A 26289-nucleotide genomic window follows, 5' to 3' on the forward strand; every position below is an offset into this window, starting at 1 on the left:
ATGTATGTTTTGTTAGTGTTGATAAATGTGCCTCCAATACAACTCCATGTCTTAGTTTCTTTCTATCACAATATCATTTTTTTGGGTGGGGGCAGGGAGTGGCTATTTTTGTGCAGGTAAACTAGTCTATCATTATTGTTTGGCAGCTAGCCAGAATTTCACTGTATTTGTTTCAGATGTCAAATAACTTCCTCACTCTTGTATTCCAAATTCTTCCCATGATTATTTCTCCCAATATTGGTGATGCTCCTGTTATATTTATTCGTTTATTTTGAATCACTTTGTTTGGCATTTTCATATGGATTAAAACCATAGTGGATTTATTACTGCAGTTATCTTATGAAGATTAGTAAGGGGAGAAAGAAGATGAGGAACAAACAGAGAAAATCATTTGCCCTCGGTTCTGATGCAGGATATGGATCTTCTTTATCTTGTATTATATGGAGCTTGGTGGGTTTTGGTCTTGTTGTCTGCTTCCTTTCCCTTAAACATCAAGCAGACAGTGGGCAGACCCAGCATGTTTATTTCAGTCCTCTACATGCGACCAGAGAATTAGAGGACATCGAGGAGGATCATTTCCGCTTGCCACCTCCTCACAAGGTGAATCCTCGTGCAGTGAAAAGGAGGGGACCTCGTAAACTACCAAAGGTTGTAGATGATTATCTGGAGGAGTCTTCAGCAGTACATGCACTGTTCTTCCCTGATCAAAGGACTGGTATGGATCCAACAAAGGGGGGAAATGATAGCATGTATTTTTATCCTGGTAGAGTGTGGCTGGACACTGATGGAAACGCCATTCAAGCCCATGGTGGTGGGATTATGTATGATCACAAGACTGCCAAATTCTATTGGTATGGAGAAAACAAAGATGGACCAACATACCAAGCTCGCCCCAAAGGAACACAGAGGGTGAGTAGATATTCCAACATACCTCCTCTGGTTTATTTTTGTGCTAGCATTTGTTGTCAGCCATAAAGATTCACCGCAGTTGTATTTATGTTACTTTTAGTTTTGTGCTAATCAGTAGTTTTCCATCTAGTTACAAATAGGTCATTTGTTGCCCTTCAATTATTCCAAGAAAAAAATGCTGAATGATGAACACGCTAACATTTATTTAGCTAGACACAAGTGGAATAAAAGAGCAGCAGGAAAAAAAAACTGCATAGAATAAGCAGTATTTTAGACACGAATTGACAGATCTAAAGAGATTTAGCATTACTTTGGAGAAGGTTAGTGGATAGACATGTAGTGATGATTGGTTGTGTGTTCCAATTTGCCAGGTTGACGTCATTGGGGTAAGCTGCTACTCATCGAAAGACCTGTGGTCGTGGACTCTTGAAGGAATTGTGCTTCCTGGTGAACCTACTAATGTCACCCACGACCTTCATAAATCAAAGGTGCTTGAGAGACCTAAGGTGATATATAATGATCGCACTGAAAAATATATCATGTGAATGCACATCGATGATACTAACTACACCAAAGCATCTGTTGGTGTGGCCGTGAGCAACTCTCCGACTGGACCTTTTACTTACCTTTACAGCTTTCGTCCACATGGTTTTGAGAGTAGAGACATGACAGTCTTCAAAGATGATGATGGAATGGCTTACCTCTTCTATTCTTCTCGTGATAATACTGAGTTCCACGTTAGCCCATTGACAGAGGACTATATTCAGATCACAGCAGCAATGAAGAGAATACTAATAAGGCGACATCGTGAGGCTCCGGCTGTCTTCAAGCACCAAGGGACCTACTACATGATCACCTCTGGTTGCTCAGGCTGGGCTCCCAACAGGGCATTGGCACATGCTGCAGAGTCTATCATGGGCCCATGGGAGACACTGGGAAACCCTTGCGTTGGAGGCAACAGGTTTTACCGCCTTACAACATTCTTATCTCAAAGCACATTTGTGCTTCCCCTCCCTGGTTTGCCTGGTACATTTATCTTCGTGGCGGATAGGTGGAGTCCGTCAAACTTGAGAGACTCCTGGTATGTTTGGCTTCCACTTTTCGTTGGAGGGCGGGCAGATGAACCTTTAGACTACAGTTTTGGATTCCCTTTGTGGTCAAGGGTATCAATTTATTGGCACAAGAAATGGCGCCTCCCAGAAGATTGGAAGATTGCAAGCGCAGCGAGTACATAAGATAGCTAGCTATACTTTAATTGATAGATCGTTCAGAAACTTTCTTGAGGATTTTAATCGCTTGTTCCTCAAGCTTTTGCACAAAACAGGCATCCTAAACATACTTCATTGATACATCTTTTTTTTTTGGCGTGTACATGTGCATGTGTCTGTAACTTCTCTTGAAAAAAAAGAAGTGTATTTCAGAGAACTGTATTGATACTTGGATATGGCCATACTCTGCCGTTTATGCCATGACAGCAAATTGCATCTTGTCATCTTTCTTATTTTACCATTAAACAAGCATCAATAGAGGCTTCCCTTTGTCCAACATTGTTTCTTCATCTGCCAGATCACATTTGTTTGAAAACTGAACTTATCTGAATCCAGCGAGTGATTTATGTAACCTCTCCAGAAAGTTTACATTACCATTTGTTTGAAAACTGAACTTCTCTGAATCCAGCTTGTGATTTATGTAACCTCTTCAGAAAGTTTACATTACTGGCAGACAAAATACACACGCAAATCAACACATAATGTCTCCCACGTCATAAATATCAAGTATCTAATCTCCTAAAGGAAACAAAGCATGCCCGTATGTTCCTCAAAAATGTTACTCCATTACAAGAGCAGCAAAATTGCAGAAAGCTATCAGGGATTACATGTTAAAATGGTACAAATCATGAAATGGCTCGTGGACACGCATCCACACTTTTAGTACCTCGCCTCATCATCATAAAAAGGCAAACGTTACAAGCTGCGTGGTGTCCAGGAATATAAAACATGATTCGCAGAATATGGCTTAAACACTAGGGATGCTTCCTCTTCTTGGCCTTTGACCCACTAGAGGCAAATTTCCTCAATCTATGAAGTATCCTTCTCTCGCTCACCCGCAGAACCAGAGAATGATAGAGCTTCCTTTCGTTGACAATGCAGCATGCTTGAAGTTCTTTCTCGTCATCTTCCAAAGTGCTTGAACCATAGAGACTCTCCCTCATGTCAGCGAGTGATAGAAGTGTCGAACAAATGCTCTCACTGTGCAATAACTTCTTAACATCAGGCAGTTTCTCAAGGCCATTGACTTCAAAATTTTGGTTGGAACTTGTTGTTTTGACAAACTTGACCACGTTACAAATAGTAGCATGCTCTTCGTCACTAACGAAATCATGAGCCACGCAGATCAACTTGTCATAAACATCAGGTTTCAAATTGATGGTATAAAGGAGGATTAAGAGTTCAAGCTGGGGCTCTCCATCGTATGCAATCTCAAAGTACTCAGTATCTTGGCTAGTGCAACCAGAATAACCCAAATTGCGCCATAGCGATACCCTTGCTCTTGTATGTCGACCGGAGAATATGGATGTGCACCACTTAGTAACCAATGCTAAATCAATGTTGACAATGTCGTATTGATTGTCAAGTTCTGTGAAACCATATCTATGAAGCAAAGCAGCATTCCCCATCGTTCCATATGTATTATACACCTAGAATAGAAGATGAAAAGAAACACAGACACATTACTAGTCGGAAGAACAACACAGATTGAGTATAAGTACAGCTAGTGAACCTTTGCACCTCAGCCTCTAATCAATGGAATGATGGCAACAGAGAATTACCTCCTCCCCTTCATTGACATCTCTAACAATAATCATTTCCAAATCTTCACCGTTAGCTCTTGAACCTTTACAATAAATGCAAAAGTATAAAAATAATGAGTGAAGCTGTCCATTAGTCAATTACAAATCGAGATAAGAGATATAAACATGCATATGTTTGTGGATATATAACCTGGAGGACTACTTGTGGGATTTTCTATAGTCGATTCATCATCAACAGAAGCATCGCTTTGATTATCGTCATCTTCACCATCTGAGTCTGAGGCATCTGATGCAGACGTGAAATGCACGTGTTCACAATCAGTCTTGTGATTGAAACTGGGAAGAGGATGAAAAGAAAATTTTCATAAATAGCAGAACATATACAAATATCCTATAGGATCAAGGATATGTAATTTTACTCAGACTTCAGCCACCTAAATTAATACTACACAGAAATAGCTGCCGAAATACATGCTGAAGTGATGAATCATTTCCAATATAACCAGGTAAATAAAATATTTAATTACAGAATTAGCAAGAAACTTACAGGTCAGCCAATGGAACCATTCCAAATCCATGATAGCTATCTATCTGGAAGGACCTTGAAGAAACAAGAGTTTTTGCAGAGAAATATTTCTCCAAGCTAATATCATCTGGGTCAACATCCAGCTCTCCAGATAACATGAGGGGCTCGATGCATTCTTTCCAATCCTCACAAAGGAATTCCCTGTCTTGCTTCACTATCTGCCTAGAAATATGTCGTTCTTAGAGTAATTTCCATGCTTAGTCAAGGAAAGCATCATAAACATGACATCAAATATGGTATGCTCAACGCATTGCATCACAAGGCACAACCTTGGAGCAAGAAAAAAGCATTGCAGCTCTAGGGGGGGACACGGTAATGTTTCTTGCATCAAAATATTAGCAGGCGAAGGCAGGATAGACTCGCTTTCTGATCATCAAAGCACTAGAATTTACTATATCACAGATACAAAAGAATATTACCATACACCTTATATATAGTAAAATAAAAGAAAATGTGTCACCTTGTCTAGCTCGGTGCCGGCGAGTAGGCACTCTGCCTCGTCAGCGGGCCACACGAGCGGCACGGACTCGCGGTCGGGAAGCAGTTGGAGATAGGCGTCCCACGGCGAGTCGGCACCGCGTGCGCGCTCGTACATGACAGCGACCGCGAGCGCGAGGCATCCGCCGAGCTCGGCTGCCTCAATGGCTGCCGCGGCACCGGTGGTGCGCGGGGTGAGGCACGCTCCGCGCGGGATGGTGGCGACAAGGTCTCCGTCGCGTAGCGGCGTGACCGCGCGCACGTGGACGCCGAGGGGATCGGAGACGTCGAGGCTGAGCGCGTCGCTGCAGACGACGCCGTGCGCGTGCATCCACCGCCTGAAGGCGCGGAGGCGGCTGCGAGGGGAGCGCGGGTGTGGTCGTGTGGAACGCCGTTAGAGGGGATAGGGCGAATGAATCGATTGAGTAGGAGACTGGGACTGGGAGAGGGGATCTCACCGTGCTGCTGCGGCGTCGGCCATGGCGGCGGCGGCGCGGGTGTCCGTCACTCCGTCCACCGTCCTGGGTGTGGTTTGCCTGTTTTTGTTTCGCTAGAAGCGTGGACTGAAAAGTGGCCCCAACACGCTGCTGGGCTGAAAAGTGGACCGGGCCTTACCTACACTCGGTGCGGTCTGAAAATAGCTCGCGACCCATTACACCAACAGATTCCAGTGCGGACGTGCGTGTAGCGCAGTGGCTGTGCTCCGGTGGTGGGAGCTGGCCGGCCGGGGTTCGAACCCCGGTTCTGCACCGCTGACATGATGCCCGTCACCTATGGAATCAGTGGATTTCGGTGATTTCAAGAATGACACGATCTTCAAATCTGAGTGTAGTTGTATGTTTATTTATACACGAGTGGTGTGTAGTGTGCGTGTGTTGAGAGTGGACATACGTGTGTACGAACAGATACTACAGTTGTACCCAGATGAGAGGCAACCAAAACAGATTCCAGTGCACCAATTTCAGCCCAATACGTACGGCAAGAGTGTGAGTTTAGACCATGGCTTCCAACGGTACAGCTCCAACTTCGTCTTTCCTTAAAAAAAAATCATCTTTGTGACGGTATGATTCGATTTACTGTAGTTTTGAATTGTTTGACTGTATATTTTCTATTGGTTTCTCCTCTCTAAGTGACTCACTTCACTGCTACAAAATTCGCCTTTAGCCTTGGAAAATCCCTTCACACCAGGATCTAGAACCAGGACTACTAAGGGCTCAGTTCGGTTCTACAGAGGAATTGTTCTAACTGATCAAAGATTATATAAATTAGCAGAGCAATCAGGGTAGAAATCGTTCCAAGGAATGATTCCCTAGCAACCGAAAGAGCCCTAAGGCCCTGTTCGGTTCCTGCGGTTTGAGCACCGGGAATAATTCTAGGTAGGAATAATTCACTAATTTAAATAGTTTTGATAAACTGGAACTATTCGTGGCTCCAAACCAGGGTAACCGAACGCGCCCTAAAGCAGGTTTCACTTCGAGTTTTGCACCAACCAGCACCATGTACAACAGCGTGGAAGTGAATCTCTCCTTTTGTATTTATTGAAAATAAGACTTTAGGTCGTAAATACAGTCTTATACGATAATGTAAACAGTCATTTTAACCTACACTGTGTCACTCAACATTAATGGAGTGAGATCTAGAATTAATTAGATAGTATTCTCTCCGTTCACAAAAGAATGGAATTATATGATTTGTGCAAGTCAGACTAGCTTAATTTTAATCAAGTCGTTTATAGTGAATAGTATTATATTTGTATCTAACTTATTTTACTATAAAAAAATATTTCATAATTAATTTAATGACACACATCTTGTATCATAGCTCTGGTCAAACTTAGAATCATTTGTCTCCTCGGAAAAAATAGAAATTGCATCTTTTTTGGGATGGAGAGAATAGGCCTAAGGTCAAAAGGATACCAATATTAGGCCTAATAATAAATGTGTTCAATCGTGGACTAATTAGGTTCAAAACGTTCATCTCGCAATTTCCAATCAAACTGTGTAATTAGTTTTTTTCATCTACATTTAATGCTCCATACACGTACTGCAAGATTCGATGCGATGGGTGCTGTAGCATTTTTTTTTTTTTCGAGCGGGAACTAAACACGCGCTCTATCTCCACTCCTACTCGCAACTCTGTCTCCGTCACCGTACCGTGTCACATCCCATAAAATTTTCTCCCTCTTCCCGGCCGGTCGCCGGTAGACGAGACCTGTCCCTCGTCCCTCCCTGTGCTTTCAATATCAACAGAAGATTGATGTAGCAGTAGTGTACACTCCATCCGCCACTAACCTCGGTGTATATCAACAGAAGATGGATGTAATTTCTATTTTCTACTTATCGTATGTATTGGTGTATAGTGGCACTTTAATTTGTTCAGCATAAGAAGAATTTGTGTTTCAAGCTTCAGTCACTATCGCAGAGGCAGGCTCAAACCGTAGATTCACTGTTGCTTATTAAGTTGATTCGCTGTTACTTATGAAGTGGCCTGAGAATACCTGTCGGTCTCCCACCTGGAGGGCCGACAGGATAGGTGGGTGTGTGCGCCACGTATTCTTATAGGCCTCCCACGGGCCGACTAGACATGTCGGTATCTGGAGGGCCGACATGGTAGAGGACGCGCTATTTTGGTGGGTGTTGGTTCGCACGTGTGCGCCAAATACGTCTATCGGCTAATGAGAGGCCGACAGGATGCAACACATCAAATTTTTATATAACAGCTTTTAGATTTGCAATTAATCATTAAATAATATTATTTTAAAAAAATCGGAATTCAAGAGGGAGAGCCTCTCCCTCTCTGTCTGCCTCTCCGCCATTCCTGAGCTTATGAGCTGGGCTTGCTTCATTCCTGAAGCAGGATCATGAGCAGTTCGGACGAGAGTATGCGTTCCTGTCTCGAAGAAGCGGACGAGTGTGTGTTCGAGATGGACTCCGAGCCACCATCAGCACCACAAGCCATCGCCATGCATCACCAAAGTCCATACCACATCTTGGAGGTTTGATTGGTTCATCTCATCATCTGCTCCTACAATCTCTAACTATGTGGGGTTTTGTTTCGCCATTGCTGATTCAAACCTTTGTTGCATTACTCTGTTTGCATCTGCTACATACATATAGTCAGGGTATCGTTGAGCCTAGCACACAGGTGGAGATTGAGCTACATGAGAGGGCCATGAAGCACGTGAGAGAGATCGGGGAGGAGAGGAAGAGGAGCAGCTTGAAGAGGAGGCTGATGATGAGGCTCAGGAAAGACGGCTACCATGCGTCCCTCTGCAGGTCTTCTTGGGTTGCCACCACTGAGCACCCGGGAGGTAATGTGATGTGATCATCACTCTTACTACACCTCTACACACCCTTACAAGTTTCAGCTGAATGAACTGATGGTAGTTTGCTTAGTTTCTCTGGCGATAATAATATAGCACCCACAGTATATATATGCTCCTCTCTTCTTCTTCTTCTTCTTTACCATTTTTGTCCTTACTTGCTCTTCTTATGCACCCACAGTAAACTTCTAAAACAGGGGCTGGGCTGCCTGCAGAAAATGCTGCCATGGAGCAGCATGTTTCTTCTTTTGGTATGAAAATACTTCCCAAATTTACCATTCTCTGCATGAAGTATCTGACTGAACTATTCCTTTCCTTTCTTTTTTCCTTCCTCTATTTTTTTTCATATTCCTTTTCCTTTTAGGAACTGATTACTGTGTCTGTGTGCTACCACATCATACCTGCAAGGTCTGCGACTGATCAATGCCACCATTATAAGGATTCGTCCTTCCTTGTCAGCATGCACTCGATTACTCCTAGTTAATCCACCGTCGCGATTATATCATCAGAAAGGAAATAAAAACGCTCGCTGCAAATGATCAATGCCGTTTGCTGCAGGCGACTACAGTACATCGACGTCGTGGTGCCGAGGGAGGAGCACGGCGCGGGCGCGGGCGCGGCCACCTCCTCCAGCAGCTCCAGGCTCGTCGTGGACACCGACTTCAGGTCCCAGTTCCAGCTCGCCAGGCCGGCGCCATGGTACGCGCAGCTCTGGGCCCGGCTGCCGGCGGTGTTCGTGGGCCCCCCGTGCGAAGCTCCGGAAGGCGGTGTCCCTGCTCTGCGCGGAGGCGCAGCGGTCGCTGCGCGAGAGCGGCCTGCACGTCCCGCCGTGGCGGAGGTCCGGGTACATGCAGGCCAAGTGGCTCCCCGGCGACGTGACGCTGCCCGGCGGGGCCCCGGACGAGGTGGCGCCGGCACAGTGGTCGGTGGCGATGGCGAGGGAGCCGCGCGGCGGGGCCCTGAGGCCAACGGCTGCCAAGGCCAAGCTGCAGGCTCCAAGTGGGCGTAGTGCTTTTTTTGTTTACCGTCGGGATCAGAATAGGCCGCAGAAACTAGCTACAGCGTTTTGTGCATTGATTAAGGTTAGTTCTGGTAGTAAGAACTGCTAGTAGTAGCAGCATTTTGGGATGAGCCACGGCCATGTCATGTGGTTTGTGTTTTTTTTTCGTTGCGAGTTGGTTCGCCATGCCATGGCAGACGGGCTTTGCTTCGGCGGTGGGCTAGTCTCCGAGGCTGCGCGCAGCAAGAGATCAGCAATGCAATTTGTCATTTCCTGAGAATTAAGACTTAAATCTGATCGCAACGTGTAAAATTGTCGATTCTGAATTCTGATGCTAGAAAGTCGCAATGAAATCTGGAGACTTAAAAAGGACGCCTGAGCGGTGGCACAGTCGCCGTATCTGCGATTTGTACAGGGACGGAAAAAATCCAATTCCGACCCGTACCATTTTCTAATTTCTTCGGTCTGTTGGGATCCTTTTTTCGTATTTAAGGAAACGGGAAAGAGGTTTTTCCGTTCGTTTCCGTGAGATCCCGTTTTTATCTAGAATGGACCCGTATTTATTCCGTTTCTCATTCCGTTTTTGATCTATGTGAGATGTCTAAAAATTAATATATTCATAAACCTACTAATCACAAATTATGCATGTTAACACATTAACACACGGTATACTAGTGAATATTGGACCGATAATTTCGTACGTGTATATTATTTTGTGACTTTGTTCATGTATACTCAAGAATATTTGATCATGTTATTATAACTTATTTTCTGGCTCTTCGTCCGTATTTGTCTGTTTCCGTATTTCTGTATATCCTCATCCATTTTTAATTCCATTTTTTTTCGAACCTGAGCTCGTTTTTGCTAAAAATATAGAAACGAAAATGTGAGAGGAGTTTTTCCGCTCTAGGCCGCGTTTAGTTCCGGCCAAAGTTGGCGTCGCCGGAAACGCAGGTGCACTGTAGTATTTCGTTTGTATTTGGTAATAATTGTCCAAACATTGACTAATTAAGCTCAAAACGTTCGTCTCGCAAAGTACAATTAAACTGTGCAATTAGTTTTTAATTTCGTCTACATTTAGTACTTCATGCATGTACCGCAAGTTTGATGTGACGGGGAATCTTCTTTTTGTATAGTGACAAATTCAGAAAATTGGGGGAACTAATTAAACTGTGCAATTAGTTTTTGATTTCGTCTACATTTAGTACTTCATATATGTACCGTAAATTTGATGTGACGGGAAATCTTCTTTTTGTATGGTGCCAAATTCAGAAAATTGAGGAACTAAGCATGGCCCTAATCAGAAAGGTCACGGCAGGCAATGACTCCCTGAGGTGACCCGTAACAGTGCGTGTGTTGCATTGAACATTGTATTGGCACTGCAGCTCTGACCTACGGAGTAAGTACCAGTAGGAATACTGTATACCACTAGTACTACTGAAGTACACGGGAGCTGCAATGATAGCTTAGCGACCCTGACACGTACGTTCTGTCATTACTACGCTCGTCGGAAATTGGCGGAGGCAGGGCGCCGTAACCGCGATGTCGCCACTCGTCTTGTCGCCGGTCACCGGAGGCCGGACGCTGCACTTGCTGGTGCGCATCCGGCACACGGGAGCTCCAGGGAGACGGAGAGCTCGAGAGTTTTGAACAGATCCATCATCATCCAGCTGCATGCCTGACTGTCAGAATTGTAGTAGGTGTATCCTACGTCTCTCTGTGCACTTGCATCGTGTTTGGTTGCTCTGCTCGTATCTTTTGTCTGTATCTTTTCATTCGTTTGCCCTCATCCATCCCGTATGTCTCCATCTTCTGGATTTTGCCTTCCCTCACGATGCAGGATGATTTTGATTCACCCAGGATGCAGGGACCACACTTAAAAATTGATGCATGCATACAACCAAATATAATCTCGTCTCGTACTAGAGCAACAATAAAAACAAGCAAATACGACCACTTATATAAGCTTAACCTAGCTTCTTTGATCCTGCACCATCCTGGCTTATGGCTTGACCAATCACGCTCTTAGCACGTGCTGGTGCTGCAGCCTGCAACTGCAAGTATTGTAGAGGCCTGATGGATGGATGACGCGTTTCTGTGAGCAACACATTTTTACCAGGTAGGCGTCAGGCGTGGACTTTTGGACATCTATAGGCGTCTAGGGCTCCAAGGCCGTGTTAGACTGGGGCTGGCTGGCTGGACTGGCCAGCCCTTCACATGAATATTATTTTAATAAATCAGTCAACAGTATTTCTTTCTTATATAAACGAATCAGTAACGATATGAATCAGCTAACTGAATGGGCTACAAGTCTAGCTCGTCAACCAAAGAAGCTGGCCCGACACAACTTCATTGAAAAAACGAGCAAAAATATTAGCTCCTGTGCCCGGCAGCAATGGTACATAGAATTCTGATGGCAAAATATCAACGAGAGTTTTTATACATTTTTTATATTTTTTTTTTAAAAAAAACACGCAACTACACCTCCTCTTTCTACCAGATTTTTTTAAGCATCGGTGAGAGCCGAGCCATTTTTTTATTAGAATTTGAAAGACCAGGTTTGAAAGTACCTGGGTCTCATCCATGTGTGATGAACGGTTATGCGAGAGTTGAGACATATGAGACTTTTGATCGAGTTCATATATTCATATGTGCTTGATTATTCTAACATCTAAATGAAGCTGTCATATTGTGTTGTGTTGAGTAATATGTCTCTTGGTTTGTGATGGGTAAGTGTTAGATGTGCCGAAGTGGTCAATAGGTGATACAGAAGGTCAATCGAGTCGTTCGTGCGCGATGAACCGAGAGCGGTGAAAGGCGGACAAAAAGTTTTGACCGAAGGACAAAGAGGCCAAGGCCAGACCATGGGCGGCTCACATTGGACACATGCAAGAGCATGAGTACATGGATGATAAAATGGCATCGATCCAAGTTAAGGCAGGGTTGGACCAAGTCAAAGTCAAGGCGTCGTGAACACTTGTATTACTAGATCGCCAGGGCATGGACATGGATGCTAGAAACGCACCAACATCGATGAGTAACGCCTAGTAAGAGGTGTGTTTACGAGGATTTGCTGACTTGATCCTCAAAACTATTGAGGGATGGTTTGGTGGTTCGGGCCTCAAAACAATCGGCAGTGGGTTTAGATTGGTTTGGTCCTCAAAATTGAGGAGTGGCAAATCGGCGGACATATGGTGGCATCTCGAAACTTGCGTTGAGGCGAAGCGAGGTCAAGAGCGCACCTAGTTTGTTAGACCGACGAAGGAAAACTTGGGTCGTTTTACCCTTAGGGGCCGTTTGGATCCCTTCATTTTGGATAAATTGAAATCTACATAATAGATTAGGCTATTTGGCTTGGAATTTAACGTTCCGTAACTTTCCCAAACTCACAAATAAGCCTATCTCAAATTTATAGAGTGGAAGATGAAAATGAATTTTATAGATCACTATGTTATAATTCTATTTTTCAACTTATAGCATACTCTTCAACTCAGTTCCCTACAATAGAAATGCAACATATAAGTAGGTCCATTTTATGCCTAACAATAAATATATAAATATATTCCATATACAACTATATTAGCTTAATTAATCTATGTCTAAATTGTAATTATTAGAATAAATTTAATTCCATCCAAACGGCCAAGTCACAGTATATATACGATAGATGGTTGGTTTTGAGTAACAACCAAGAGGATTAGGTTCTCATTTGGATAGAGGGAAAGAGAGGAGATGCTTTTGAATGGAGCCTTTTGCCATCTAAAATTAAAGATCGGCTAAAAGTGGCTTTGTAATCATACATCTTGAGCTAATCTAAGGATCAATTTACAGCCTGTTCGGTTGGCTGGTTCATATCGTTGCTGGTTCGTGAAGAAGTACTGCTGGCTGGTTTATGTGAGAGAAAAATACTGTTCCGGCTGGAAATTTACGATCGTTTACGACAAGCCACAACCAAACAAACAGGCTGTTAGTGTTTATTCTCCTCTCCCAAATCTGAAGTATGAACTCAATCATCCAATGCTACTCTATTAATGGTAGAACTCAATAATTAATTTCAACAAATATTATCATTAATCATCAAATATATCCACCACAAAGCAACTTTAGGGTGCAAATCTTCTGTGTATCTTCTCATGATAAGATGTCATTATAATGCCAAACACAACAGGATGTGAGCGATAACACGCATTTCGGGACATAGATTTCTATATAACATACTAATAAAGCCAACAAACGACATGAACATCGTTACAAAAGCATAGGAGATATCAAATATAATACTCCCTCCATCCTAGAAAGAATGTAATTTTAGATTAAGTTCGAGTTAAATTTTAACTAAATTTATAAAAATGATATCAATATTTATGACTTCAAATAGATATACTATGATTAATACATTTCACAATAAATCTAATATTTACTATGATAAATATTACTATATTTTTTTTAATAAATCTGATTAAATTTAAGATTGTTTGACTTAACACTATATTAAAATTGCAAGATTTATAGAGGAGGTAGTATAAGTTATATTTTTTACGCTGCAAATAGGTAATATAATATGGCTATAGTTATATGTAACATACCTTGAGAAAAATGGCTAACAAAATGTGCCATATGCCCATTGGGCTAGCTATCCATAACACCTTTGTAGGAATACTCCATTGTTAAGATTTACGAAGGTCAAGTTCTGCATTTAGATGTCTATATGACTTACGTTGGAGCGCTCGAGTGTCGCTGATCTTCAAAGAAATTTGATGAGCTGGTTAATAGAAGCTACTAATATAAAGACGGGTGTAATCGAATTTTCTTGGCCCCTTACCACGTTGGTCCGGTGTGGACTGTGAAGGCCATCTAGAACAGCTAGTGAGTCGGGCCTTTTTTTCTTTTACTTTTTTTATTGTTCACTCTGGAATTTGGATTGTGTGGCCCAGTACACAATTGATAACGGCCCGAGCCGCTTCCTTTCTGCGGCCTCGCCTCAAGCATGACTGTAGTAATGTATTGGGCTTTCCAGTTTCCACCCATTATCCGATCCAAGAAAACTGGTGGCTACTCTCAAGGCCCAATCCCCCCCCCCCCCCCCCCCCCCCCCCCCCCCGTTCTGCTTTCACTGATGCACTTGCTAGTTGCTAGTACATAGGAGTATTACAGAAGATACAGCTACCCGGACATGTGGCGCCCGTTCACGAGGCCATGCTGTCACAGATAAGTCCATTTGCCCCCTCTCCTCTTTTGCGTCGGCTATGTTCTCCGTTCCATCCATGTTCCAGCGGAAGAAGACACCAAGAGCAGCGAGGGTGCTCGTGCTCGCCAATCCTCATGCCGTGCATCCAGCGCTACACGGAGTAAATTCAGCCCACCAACTAGTCTTTCCACCCTATCAACCTCTGTCCTTGTGTAGGCCCGCGAAACCTGTTCCCATCACTGCTACACAGTCACCCGCTGGCCGCTGTCTCCAGGTCCAGCCTCACGCGTTTACTGGGAATTCAACAAGACAACGTTAGCTGGGAATTCAACAAGACAACGTTAGCTGCAAATGGACCCAAGAAACCCACGCTGGTATGCGCTGCACTTTGAGACGACGAGATGAGAGGACTCGATGGCTCATTAGATCCCATCAACGGCAGACAACAGCTGTTCTTGTTCAGCAGCGCGCTCAACGCTCAGGCCATTCTCCTTTCGCGCTGCCTGCGCCCTTTTCTGATTTTCTCCACCCACGAAGACCGCGCGCGCTCCGCTTTTCGAAGTGGGATCGATCGCATGAGCTGTTTGCCAAGTGGTTGCGGAGCCGTACGTACTACCACACGGTTAAATAAACAGAAAAAAGGCCACGGCGACGATGAGCTGGGGGAGCCGATCGTCGGTGTCGTCGCGCTCGAAAAAGATGTGTCGGACCGGGCCCCGGGGGATCTCTGCAGCCTCGCTCGCGCTTCGCCGTGTCCGGCCCTTTGCCGGCATGGCGGCCCCTGCGATGGAACGAAAGCGACTGCAGATGGCTCGTCGAGCGTCGATCCGTACCACGGTCCACGGGCCACGCTCAGAAGCCAGAAGCACTGAAGCAGGCTCATGGTCATGGAATAGGAGGAGATTGGTGCTATGGTCCAGCCTGTGAAAAAGAACGTCACTCTAGCTCCCATCCCGCCAAACAAGCCGTTCTGTCATGAGCTGAATTAGCTGGCAAAACCCTAGGGAAATTCTTGTTTATCGGCGGAGACCCTTATTTGCTGATTGCTGTATCTCCTCCAAAGCACAAAGGCCTCGATGCTAAATCCTGTATTAGAAAAAAAGTTTGGATGATAGACCATCACTCGGAAGCCAACATGTAGCATCCTGCAGCTGTACATGTTTTCCTGTAAATCGACCTGTCACGGAAAGAACTTCAGATAAACCACGCCGTGAAGATGTTTATGATTCGGATATAAATTGCGGTCATGTTAACTGACGCGAGTGATGGGAGTCCTGCTCCCCCCGTATTGTGTCTTGCCATTTGAAGAAAGCTTTCAGCCTGTTTGGCTAGGGCAGAAACGATCGTATATGATCATGGATTATTACTGCTGGCTAGTTTGGTGTGAGAGAAAAATATTATTCTCACTAAAAATTTACGATCGTTTACGACCCAGCGAACAGGCCGTTTATCGCCACGCAGACAAAGAGTGCAACAACAGTATTAAAACTCCGTTGTGCCGCCATGCGTGTCGTCGTGTCGAGTGGTAGTAGGTACACGTACATGCATCCATAATTCCATGTACTACGTGGACTGCAACAGGTTGCCTTATTTATTTGTGATGGGCGAACGCTGTGCTGTGCTGAACCGGAGTTACTGAAACGACGGTTCTTGGGGGCACTTCCTTTCTTTGGCGGAACTTGTGTCGTGTGGCAGTAACATTTGCTGCGACGACGGGGCCCCGTTTCCAAATCCAGAAGCAAAAGCAACGGGCCTGTGTGCCCAGTCACAGCAAAGGCCGCCTCCTTTCTGCAGGATCTCGACCTGGAGTACTAGTAGGTTACCTCACCCAGAAAGACGAGGCCTTTTGCGCATACTTCTCATCAGAAAGCCGAAGGGGTTTAGCTTCACATGAGTGAGTGGCAGCTACATTAGATAAGATAATGGGAGCCTCCAGTTGCCCGTCCATTAGCGGCTTTTAGGTGAAGAAGATCAGATGCGTCATTTTGGCAGTCTTAAGTTTAGGTGACGATCATGATTACCATTTGACTACTTGCCCCGTTGGCCCAGCCTGCAAGTTTGAACTTTGAACGCGGTTGTTGTGTTTTCCGTTACGTTAGGTTTCCTCGATGTCACTAGCTATAGTACCTAAACTAGCAGCTAATCTTTTGTCGTGACACATGGGTCAGTCTGATCGAAGTCTGGTACGTATAGGTTTGTTCCACCCTGCACGTTAGGCTGGTCTTAAATACGTGCGCACGAGGAAATAAGACCGCATCCATATAGATTTGGTCATTGCTCAACGTACAGGTCTAGTGCAAAATTGAGGGGTTGGGTTAGTCTGGTGGGTGCATAGAATTTTACATCGCGGATGCATATATGGTGAAAATTTAAGCATAATCATTGTTTTTCTGATTTTTCATGGGTGCGGCCGCACCCCCTACCATGACTATGGATCTGTCCCTGCGTACATGGAACTTCTATATACCATTCTCCTCGATTTGGCATTGACCTGTTGTTTTCTTTTCCATAACTTAGGCCAAGCTTCGAAAAGTTTGGTCTTCCTACTACGGAGTACGTGTGAAGAAAGCAAGAGTAAACCACACGTAATCTCTTGGATCTGTTCAGCTGGTGTTAAATAGGCTTCTGCTGATTTGTGCGGCTAGTTTGTTTGAGAAAAAAACACTGTTCTACGGCTGATTTGTACGGATTAAAGTCGACTGAATAGCACAAGCGAACATGCCCTAAAACTAGGAAATACTACGCTCACTAGTAGTCCATCCCCTGCACCTGCACATTTGTATTTAAGACCCTGTTCGGTAGGCTGAAAAAAACAACTGATGCTGATACTGATCTGATTTGTTATGAGAGAAAAATATCAATATTTCGTTGAAATAGTACGGCTGATAAGTTCAAACGAACCGGGACGGTTGCAATTGGAATAACAGTATCTACTAGTACTAGTAGCACTGGATCGAGTAGCAGTAGTTGTTGGATCCTTAACCTTAAACCACTCACCACTTGTAGAGAGAGATTGCAAGTCCGCGCTGGATTTGATCCATGACAAATTCATGCGCGCGGCAACAAGCAAGTTCACCTCACTTGAGAAGCACGGCTCTCATGTACAAGGTCACAAGGGAAAGGCCCGACATCCTCCCATCTGACAAACAAACAACAAATATCATTTTTTCCCGTGCAAATCATCTCGGCCTTGCTATATATTCGCTTCTACTTCCTACCCGTTATTGGGAGAATGAAGCGTCTCGTATCAGCATAAACCAAACCACCCCAAAATCTCCGAAAGGGTGCCTGCCCTGCATGATTAGAGAGGGTCGTCGCAGGCGGTGGCCCTGATATGTGTGCCTGGATGCGAACGTCCTGCGCTGCTGCGTGCCGCGTCTGGCCTGGCGGAGGTGGGGGGCGCACCGCGCTGCCCGACCCGGGCGCCCGCGGCCCGGCTCCCCGCGGCGGCGTCGCTTCCGTCTCGCTCTCGCACATGCGCGCACGCGGTCGCCGGCAGATCGGCAGGCGATTAAACAAGGAAGGGATCGCTGCCACTGGGGTCAAAGACCGGACTGCTTTTTTGTTTCTCTGCCAAGAATCCCGATGGTTTGCCCAGCAGCCAGCTCTGTGACGCAGGACCCATACTAGTACTGTACATGCATGCCGGTCGGTCGTACTCGTGTACTGACGCGCAAGCGCAATGCAGATCACATCGCACAGGTTGGCATCTCGTTGCTGTGGGCTGTGGCTCGATCATGTCGCTGCTAGTGCTACTACTGCTAGCCGCTCCGCTCGCGCTCGGTGCGCGCGCAACAGATGGAATCTGGACGTGGCGCGGGGTCAGATCGCATGGATGCCTTTGTTTAGGCCTCGTTTAGATTGCGAAAAAATTTCAACTCGATGAATAGTAGTATTTTCGTCTTATTTGACAAATATTGTCCAATCGTGGACCAACTAGGCTCAAAAGATTCATCGTGATTTCGAACTAAACTGTGCAATTAGGTATTTTTTTACCTACATTTAATACTCCATGCAAGCGGCTAAAAATTGATGTGATGGAGAGAGAGTGAAAAAATTTGGAATTTGGATGGCATCTAAACAAGGCCTTATCTGCTCTGCGCCGCTTGTTTAGGAACCGTTTGGCCGGGCTCCTGCCGGGCACTGTAGCAGGGTGTCTATGGGAGCTGGAGCCAGCGGAGCTCGAATTTCTGGCTCCGGCTGCTGCGACCGCGTCTGTGAGTGGGGAGGAGAGGAGGGAGGAAAATGGCTTCGATGAACAGTGAAATATGTATAGATAAACATTGATTTCGGCGCATGAACCGGGGCCGCCCGCAGCCAACCAAACGGGTCCTTAGTTTAGTGAGCGAAGGAAAATAAGTGTCTTTTTAGTTCCCAAAATTTTGTAAAATTTTTCAAGATTCTCCGTCACATCAAATCTTTGGACGCATGCATGAAGCATTAAATATAAATAAAAAAATAAAACTAATTACACAGTTTAGACGAAATTCACGAGGCAAATCTTTTAAGCCTAATTAGACTATGATGGGACACTAATTGCTAAATAACAACGAATGTGCTACAGTACCATTTTCAAAAAAAATCACCAACTAAACCAGGGCTAAGTAAAACGAGATGAGGCCAGCGTTTAATATAATGAAATCCGGCTCAGACGGGGAGATACGATCGGCACAATGCGCTATCAGCTCTCGTGATCCATCTGGCAACACGACAGGGTCGACCGGCAGGATACAGATGCCACCGGACAGAGCCTCAGGGGGGGATTTCCTGACTGGGCGTCCGGATTTCCAAAACCATTGCACAGCGTGTTGATTTGTGGCTCTGCCGCTGCAACCGGAGAACCGACCTACTGTACTCCTAGCACAGTTGTTCAGCCTGATCGGTTGGCTGGTTCGTATCGTTGCTAGTTCGTGAAAAAGTACTGTTGGTTGATTTGTGTGAGAGAAAAATACTGTTCCGGCTGAAAATTTATGATCGTTTACGACAAGCCACAGCCAAACGAACAGGCTGATGATTTGGTAGCACACAGATACAGTAAAACGGTTACGATCTCAGCGTCAAACGGTTACGATCTCAGCGCGAGGAACAGAAGCAGCAAGCAGGATCCAAATCTGGCGGACATTACTAGCGAGTACGTCGTCTGGACCACCAATGCAAGACCAAGCAACTCCAGACAAATGGACCTCGCTTGCCAACAGACCTGCTGGGCTGTTCATCGTTTCCCCCTCCGTGTAAATTGTCCGAAATCGGCTAATGGTCACCTTCACCTCGCGTCCTTGGCGGGGATATCATGGGTGGGGCTCTGGGCTGTTATGCGGCCAGTGGAGCTAGCTGAGCTCCATGACGGAATCATCGTTCTTTGTAAAGGATCGTGGATTATTTACTGATGGCTAGTTTTGTGTGAGAAAAAAATACTGTTTCAGCTTATAATCCACGATCATATACGAGCAAACGAACATGCTGCATTTCTTCAGAACTATTACTTCGGGTTCTTCTGCTGAAGACTGCAGGTGGTGATGGTCTATACTGTAGACGCAATAAAAGACTCATGGCTGGTACAGCCGGCTAAAGCTGTTTTGTTATTAAAAAAAATACTATAAATTTTAGCTGATGAACGGATCCAAACAATGCATGGAAACAAAATCAAACGGCAGCATGGAGTAGATACAAGCCTATGATTTTGGCGAAGAATAATAATTTCTTCACGGCCGATTTGATGTGCTGGTCGTCCCCAGCCATGACGACGAGCTGAGAGCGAGCAAATTTTTTCCCTGCCGTGGACTGGATGGGCAGGCATCCATCATGGAACTGGATTGGATTCCTCGCGTGAATGCATGTGACAGCCGATCGAAGAGTGGAGGAGCATCGCAACACGCCTCCGCTGTCATCGCACGTTGATTTCTACAAGAGCTTATAGTATAATATTTTTTTCTAACAATAAATTAATACTAGTCGGGCTTATCGACGTTCGAATTGATCGCGTTCTTTGCTCCGCAACACGTGCAGAGTCTGATGGGGAAGCACGGAAAGTGATTTGTCACCACCCTGGCTCAGTAGTCAGTACGGCAGCATTAAGATTTGTGCGGCACCACATTGTGCTTTGTCGCGGCCGCACTCAATAAACTTCCTTATGGTCTTTACTCAACGGCTTAGATACGCTAGGTGTTTGGCTGTTCCACTCCCGGCTTGTTTCAGCTTATTTCAGTGAATCAATCGAAATCAGCTACAACTAGATCAGCCGAACAGGGGCTTATGCAATAAGCCGTAGCCCGTAGATTCGCATGCAACCGGGGAGCCACATGGTTCGGCAATCTCCGTTCTCAGATCTGTGGAAAAAGAGAGCGACCCCTACATACGGATGAACGGAGGTGGAACATGTGTGTAGGGTGGACCGAGTAAAGGCTATGTTCGTTTGGGCTGGTTTGACTTATAAGTCATGGTCGAAAGTATTGTTGACTAGTTTGGTGTGAGAGAAAAATATTATCCGTTGACTGATAAGTCATGGCTTATAAGACAAATACGACGAAACGAACCGACTGAAAGAGGCCAATTCATACCGCCCGAGGTTCTGCCTGCCTGGGTCTGGGTAGGGGATTATCTGACCGGCTGAGTGGCTGTACGATTGAGAGAAAAATCCTTCCTTCTCCCGTTCCATGATCCTGGCAAAATTCTGCACGAGCCGTGTAAGCAGCCTTCTCCCCTGACCCCTGTGGCCCTGTCCCGGAAGTCTTGACTGCTGGCGCGGACTCCTGATGACACTATGACAGCGCCACCATGTGACGGCACGGCACCAGCTAAGGGTGCGTTTAGATCCAAAAAAATTTAGATTTTGGCTCACTGTAGCATTTCGTTTGTATTTGGTAATTAGTGTCTAATTATGGACTAATTAGGTTTAAAAGTTTCGTCTCGCAATTTCTCGACCAACTGTGTAATTAGTTTTTTTTTTGTCTACATTTAGTACTCCATGCATGTGCCGTAAGATTCGATGTGATAGTTACTATGCAAATTTTTTTGGCAAGGGCCTAAGTGTTTACCAACTTGCTTGAATGCCAAGACTCTCGGGCCGGGACTCCATGCGTCAATGTGAATCGCGTTTCGCGGCACCCCGCCGGCCCCGTGCGGCTCACTCCAGCGGTCCAGCCCTTCCTGGCTGGAAGGCACGCGGACGCACGGGCAGCGCGTCGTTTGGGGCGCGTTTCTTCGCAGATCTTGCGCGGCATGGGTCCGTGTCCGTCCGCGCGGGGCGCTGGCACGCCCAGACGGCGGCGGGCAGCAGAAGCAAGCGGAACCTCCGGGCAGCAGCGGGCAGCCGGCGGGCCGGGGAATATTTTGAACCGCGTTGTCGTCGTCGGCTCCGTACCGTACTGGCTGATTCCACCTCGACCCGATGCGGGCGCTGGGACTGCGAGAGCCGCGTGCGTCGGTGCGGTGGCCAGGCCAGGCCTAGCGGGTCCTAGGGGCCAGTTTGGTTGTCGAAAAATTTGGCAAAACGCTACTGTAGCGTTTTCGTTGTTATTTGGCAATTGGTGTCCAATCATAGTCTAATTAGGCTTAAAAGATTTGTCTCGTGGATTTCGTCTAAACTGTGTAATTAGTTTTATTTTTTATTTATATTTAATGCTTCATGCATGCGTCCAAAGATTTGATGTGACGGGAAATCTTGAAAAATTTGGCATTTTGGGAGGGAACTAAGCAGGGCCTAGATGCCGTCTATTTCCGCTTCCAGATCTCTGTCGTCCCTGACCCCTGATTGCCCAAAGGGGGGCCATGGCAGGGGGTATGTATGTGCATGGTCACGTCACGTTCTTCTTCTGCTTATAGCCGTGTGGGTCACCTGCTACTGCTAGCCGGGTCTCGGGTGTGATCGAGTGGGGACTGCACGTCTGCACCTACGTCGGTGCACGCCACCTGGAAAACGAGTTTTAACCCAACGCCAACGGATCACACACTTCACGCTAGCTAGCCAGAACCAGAGTCAGAATGGATAGGCATCCAGACTCGAGACAAGAGCGTGGCAATGGCTACACGCCTACAGGGCCAGCGATTTGGATGGAGCCGTGCCGTGGCCCGTGGGGCTCGTCTTGCCCCGTCTGCCGTCTCCGGATGAGCGCAACGCAACCCCACTTCACAATTAGTGACGACTAGACAACGACGAGTCGACGACGACGACAGAGCATGGCATTTGGCCGTTAGGCCAAGAATTTTGTCACCGATTGATCGATTCCCTGGCAATGTAGCATGGCACGTCTCTTTCGCATCTTCAAACTCTCTTGCGTTGATGATCTCCTGTTCTTGTTCGAGCAAACAAAGCACATCAGGACTCAGGAGCCTCCTCTGAGGTCTTCCAAAACAAGTATACTCCTACGAACTCTTGGTTGGTGACTTGGTGTACGTACGCTAACCCCATGGATCAGTTACGTGTGAAAATTGTGATATGCGTGCAGGGGGTACGGTCATCAACTGGCGTCGCCACATATTTTCTCTTCGCCTTGCTGTCCGGGTTAGTTTCGGCCTAACATGGCCTAATTGGAGCAGGCACAATTAGACTTCATCAACACATATACGCGCCTAATTCATTCCATCACTGCGTTGTGTGTGTTCGTGTTCGTTAAGTAGTAGCAGTTTTGCCTGACCTGACATCCACGAAAAGACATCATCAAGTCAAATTGCCCACCAAACCAACCGCTTTGCCATTCAGAAAAACAGACACCTACGTGTTTGACACATTTCGCCCAAGTCAATGCACCTACTGTTTCAGCTTCTATTATTGTTTGGTGCCGGTTGACCCCTGCTTCGTTCATAGCAAACCAGTACAGCACAAGCTACCGCCATATGCTCATGACACGTAAAACTCTTGATGATTAATTGGTGCATTTAATTTGAAAGGAATTTGGGATTTAGGGTGGAGGAGAGAAGAAGCCATGAATGATATCGATGCATATGCACTGACGCATATCAACACGTAAGCACATTCGTAACCGAACTGATCCCATTATCCACCTGTAGCTGTAGTCCACTGGCTGCCAAACGTGCTCGATCGTGTCTCTTGCTATGGTAATCTCGCCTCACGACGGCAGAATGCATGCATGCCACATCAGCGGCGGATTAATCAAAGGTTATATACCACTGACCAAACAAGTCTCCCCACTCCAAAACAAGATATATTCCAGGTTAGCTGGTCAAGTGTCGTACTTGAAGGACGGCCAACTTTAGGCCGGCAAATGTGACGTGAACATCTACTGCCAGTACCGCTATCCGCTAGTATTGTTAGGAAAAATAAACTACTCTACTACGCTAAAGTGTGGCATATTACTGTTAGGTTCATCTCCACCAATTGGCCCAACCTTTGATTCGTGCCCTGATCGGGAGCGCTCAGCCTTTCTACTGGTTGATGGGCCCCCGTCGCGCAGCGCTATAAAAGGACGGTGGGGGCTGAGGCACAAGACATGAGGTTTATTGTAGCCGCCAACGTCCCACCGAAGTTCCTAACCCTAGACCGATCGAGAGGGACGCTGTAAGCCACAGGAAGCTCCATCGCCTTCACCGCCGCCACAGCACCGCTTTGTGCTGCTGCTACCTTCGACGACCTGGCGGGCGCATTGACGGCTGCCTCTACTGCCTTCGCGGCCACCATGTTGGCGGCGCCATGGCCGCGACTACACTTGGCGACACAAGTCTTATATCTAAGCTAAGTATTGCCTACTGATCTACGCCTCGAAGTACTTTCAGATCCATCAATGGTACCAGAGACATGGTTGCTAGTGGGTAGATACAGTTTAGGGTAGAAAACAGAAAAGAAATCAAGAAACAAGTGATCCAAATCGGGTTAGAAACCCCAACCCTAACCCTAACCCTAACCCTAACAGAGAGGTCGGCGAGGGGAGGGACCTACCCGAGATCTTCCTCACCGCCAGCGGTACCGCCGTCGTGCAGGAAGACTACACGCGTTGGAAGTGAGCCGTCGGCTCGCTGGCACTCTGCGGCGTCACGTACAAGAGCGCAGGGCGCAAAGAGCACCACCGCGGTGCCGCTCGACGGTGCCGGTCGTGGCTCCGGCCGCACGCGTGCACCGGCGAAGGGCGCCACGGCGGTGCCGCCACCTCCTGCGTCGACCTCGGGTGCAGCGGTTGTGGTGTGCGGCGAAGAGAGGGAAAGCTAGGGTTTAGAGCGAGCAAGGGCACCATCGCCCAGACCGCTCGATGGCGGCGCACTCAGACTAGGGCGAGCGCGCGCGCCAGTTGGGCCGCGTACTGTTTTCGCCAGGCCAGGCCAAATGAATAGTAAACGTAGAGTTTTGTTTTATTATTTTCAGAATCAATTTTGATGAATTTTGTCAAGTTTTGAATCTCTGTAAAAATTTAAACCAATGGGATAATTTTTTCAGAGAGTAGACGAGTAAAGTAAAATGCTTCTGAGAAATAGATAAAGAATTTTTTTCATATTTCCGCTGCAAAGTTTAGTGTTGATTATCTTCTAATTAAATTCGAACCAATGGGAGAATTTAATTTGAAGAGCAGTTATATTTAGTAAATTATGATTATGTTTATCCTCTAATTAAATTGGAACCAACGGGAAAATTTAAATTAGAGGAGTAGTCCATTTTATTTAAGTAAGATTATGGTATTGTCATTTTCTGACCAACGTTGATGATGACAATATTATAATGAATTTAAGTTTGAAGATTAAATCTTTGATAAATTTTACACCAACGTGGTCAATTTTTCAGAGAGTAGATAAAGACCAAGAAATGCTCCTAAACTAAAAGAATGTATTTCATTATCAAGTTTCCGCTGTAACGATGTTGATTATCTTCTAATTAAAATCAAACCAATGAGAGAATTTAATTTTAAAGAGTAGTTATATGTATTTTAAGTTAATTTATAAGTTTTATGCATTAATTCTATTTTCTGCCCAATAGTGATGTAGAATTGATGCAGAAACACTTTGTTTATTTTATCGACGAAATTACTCAGCTGCATGCCAACGGGCTGCAATGCTGGGCTATGTGAATGAAAATGCTTGAGTCAAGCTAGTTGAGGACCGTTTTTGTTAGTTTATTAATTTTCTAATTAAATTAGAACCAATGGGAAGATTTAATTAAAAAATAAAGTATAAATAAATGTTTTAGTCATTATGACTAAGTTTTGTATAGATTTATCCCGCATGGGGAGAAGTTTTGACATAGTACATATGCTAGTCAATTATGCATGGCGGGAGAAGTTTTGTGATGATTCACATGTTTTGTATCCCGCATAGCGAGAGAAGTTTGTGTAGCTCTTATGTCATCCTAGTATTGACTGTGGCACAATAGAAATGTATCGTCATGGGCAATATTAACCAAAAAATAAGAAAAGATGCAAGCGTGACTTGCAAAAGTATTGCTAATGAAAGACCTCGTTGAGTTCTTGAAGTGAAATAAGAAAAGTATACTCCTAAATAGATCAAGAAATAACTTTATTTATATGACATAATCATGTGAATAAAGTAAGTTATAAGCGTCTCCTCATTCACAGGCTTTCTCAATAGTTCTTGAAATTATGGTAGTAAAGTTCATGCCATATTTCGATGGAGAAAATATTAAGATCAATTAAGAAAGATACGCTTCATTAAGAGTGAGATAAAGATTAATTAAGATGAATGCAACCATTGAAGGAGTACAATGGTCACAACAATTATACCCCTAAGCAAAGAAATAGCTAAATTCCTAGACCTTTTAAAGTTCCGACAGAAAGATAGCGTAGTCAGCCTCAAAGATGTTAAGGCGGTGCTTAAAGCGTCATATGAGGTTTTAACAGATTAAAACCAAAATAAGATATTTAAAGATACACTATCTTTAGAAAAAGATGAAAAGATCTGGGGGAGCATGGTATGTAGAGGTATGTAGAGACCTAAGACTTGAAGAGAAGAGGGATTGCGTGCCCACTCCAGTAACTCAGAAGCAAAAAGTTTCTCAATACCTGTTGATGTTGTATGACTAATACAACACATGTTGTTA

General features: G+C 45.3%; 1 protein-coding gene and 2 pseudogenes across 1 annotated transcript; 2 read left to right on the forward strand and 1 right to left on the reverse strand.

Annotated features, from left to right (window-relative positions):
• The first annotated feature begins 210 nt into the window (after nucleotides 1-210).
• Nucleotides 211-2338, forward strand: LOC136453737 (uncharacterized; annotated as a pseudogene).
• Nucleotides 2339-2674: 336 nt separating this feature from the next.
• Nucleotides 2675-5365, reverse strand: LOC136453738 (ribosomal lysine N-methyltransferase 3). Its single transcript, XM_066454295.1, has 6 exons — nucleotides 5243-5365; nucleotides 4768-5140; nucleotides 4269-4465; nucleotides 3912-4057; nucleotides 3740-3804; nucleotides 2675-3607 (listed from the first exon to the last, which is right to left on the reverse strand). The coding sequence occupies exons 1-6, from the start codon at nucleotides 5263-5265 to the stop codon at nucleotides 2933-2935; spliced, it is 1479 nt and encodes a 492-aa protein (XP_066310392.1). The 5' UTR covers nucleotides 5266-5365; the 3' UTR covers nucleotides 2675-2932.
• Nucleotides 5366-7589: 2224 nt separating this feature from the next.
• Nucleotides 7590-9215, forward strand: LOC136455423 (uncharacterized; annotated as a pseudogene).
• The last annotated feature ends 17074 nt before the right edge of the window (nucleotides 9216-26289 follow it).

Source organism: Miscanthus floridulus, chromosome 5 (genome assembly GCF_019320115.1).
Source record: "Miscanthus floridulus cultivar M001 chromosome 5, ASM1932011v1, whole genome shotgun sequence".
In the NCBI taxonomy this organism is placed as follows: Eukaryota; Viridiplantae; Streptophyta; class Magnoliopsida; order Poales; family Poaceae; genus Miscanthus; species Miscanthus floridulus.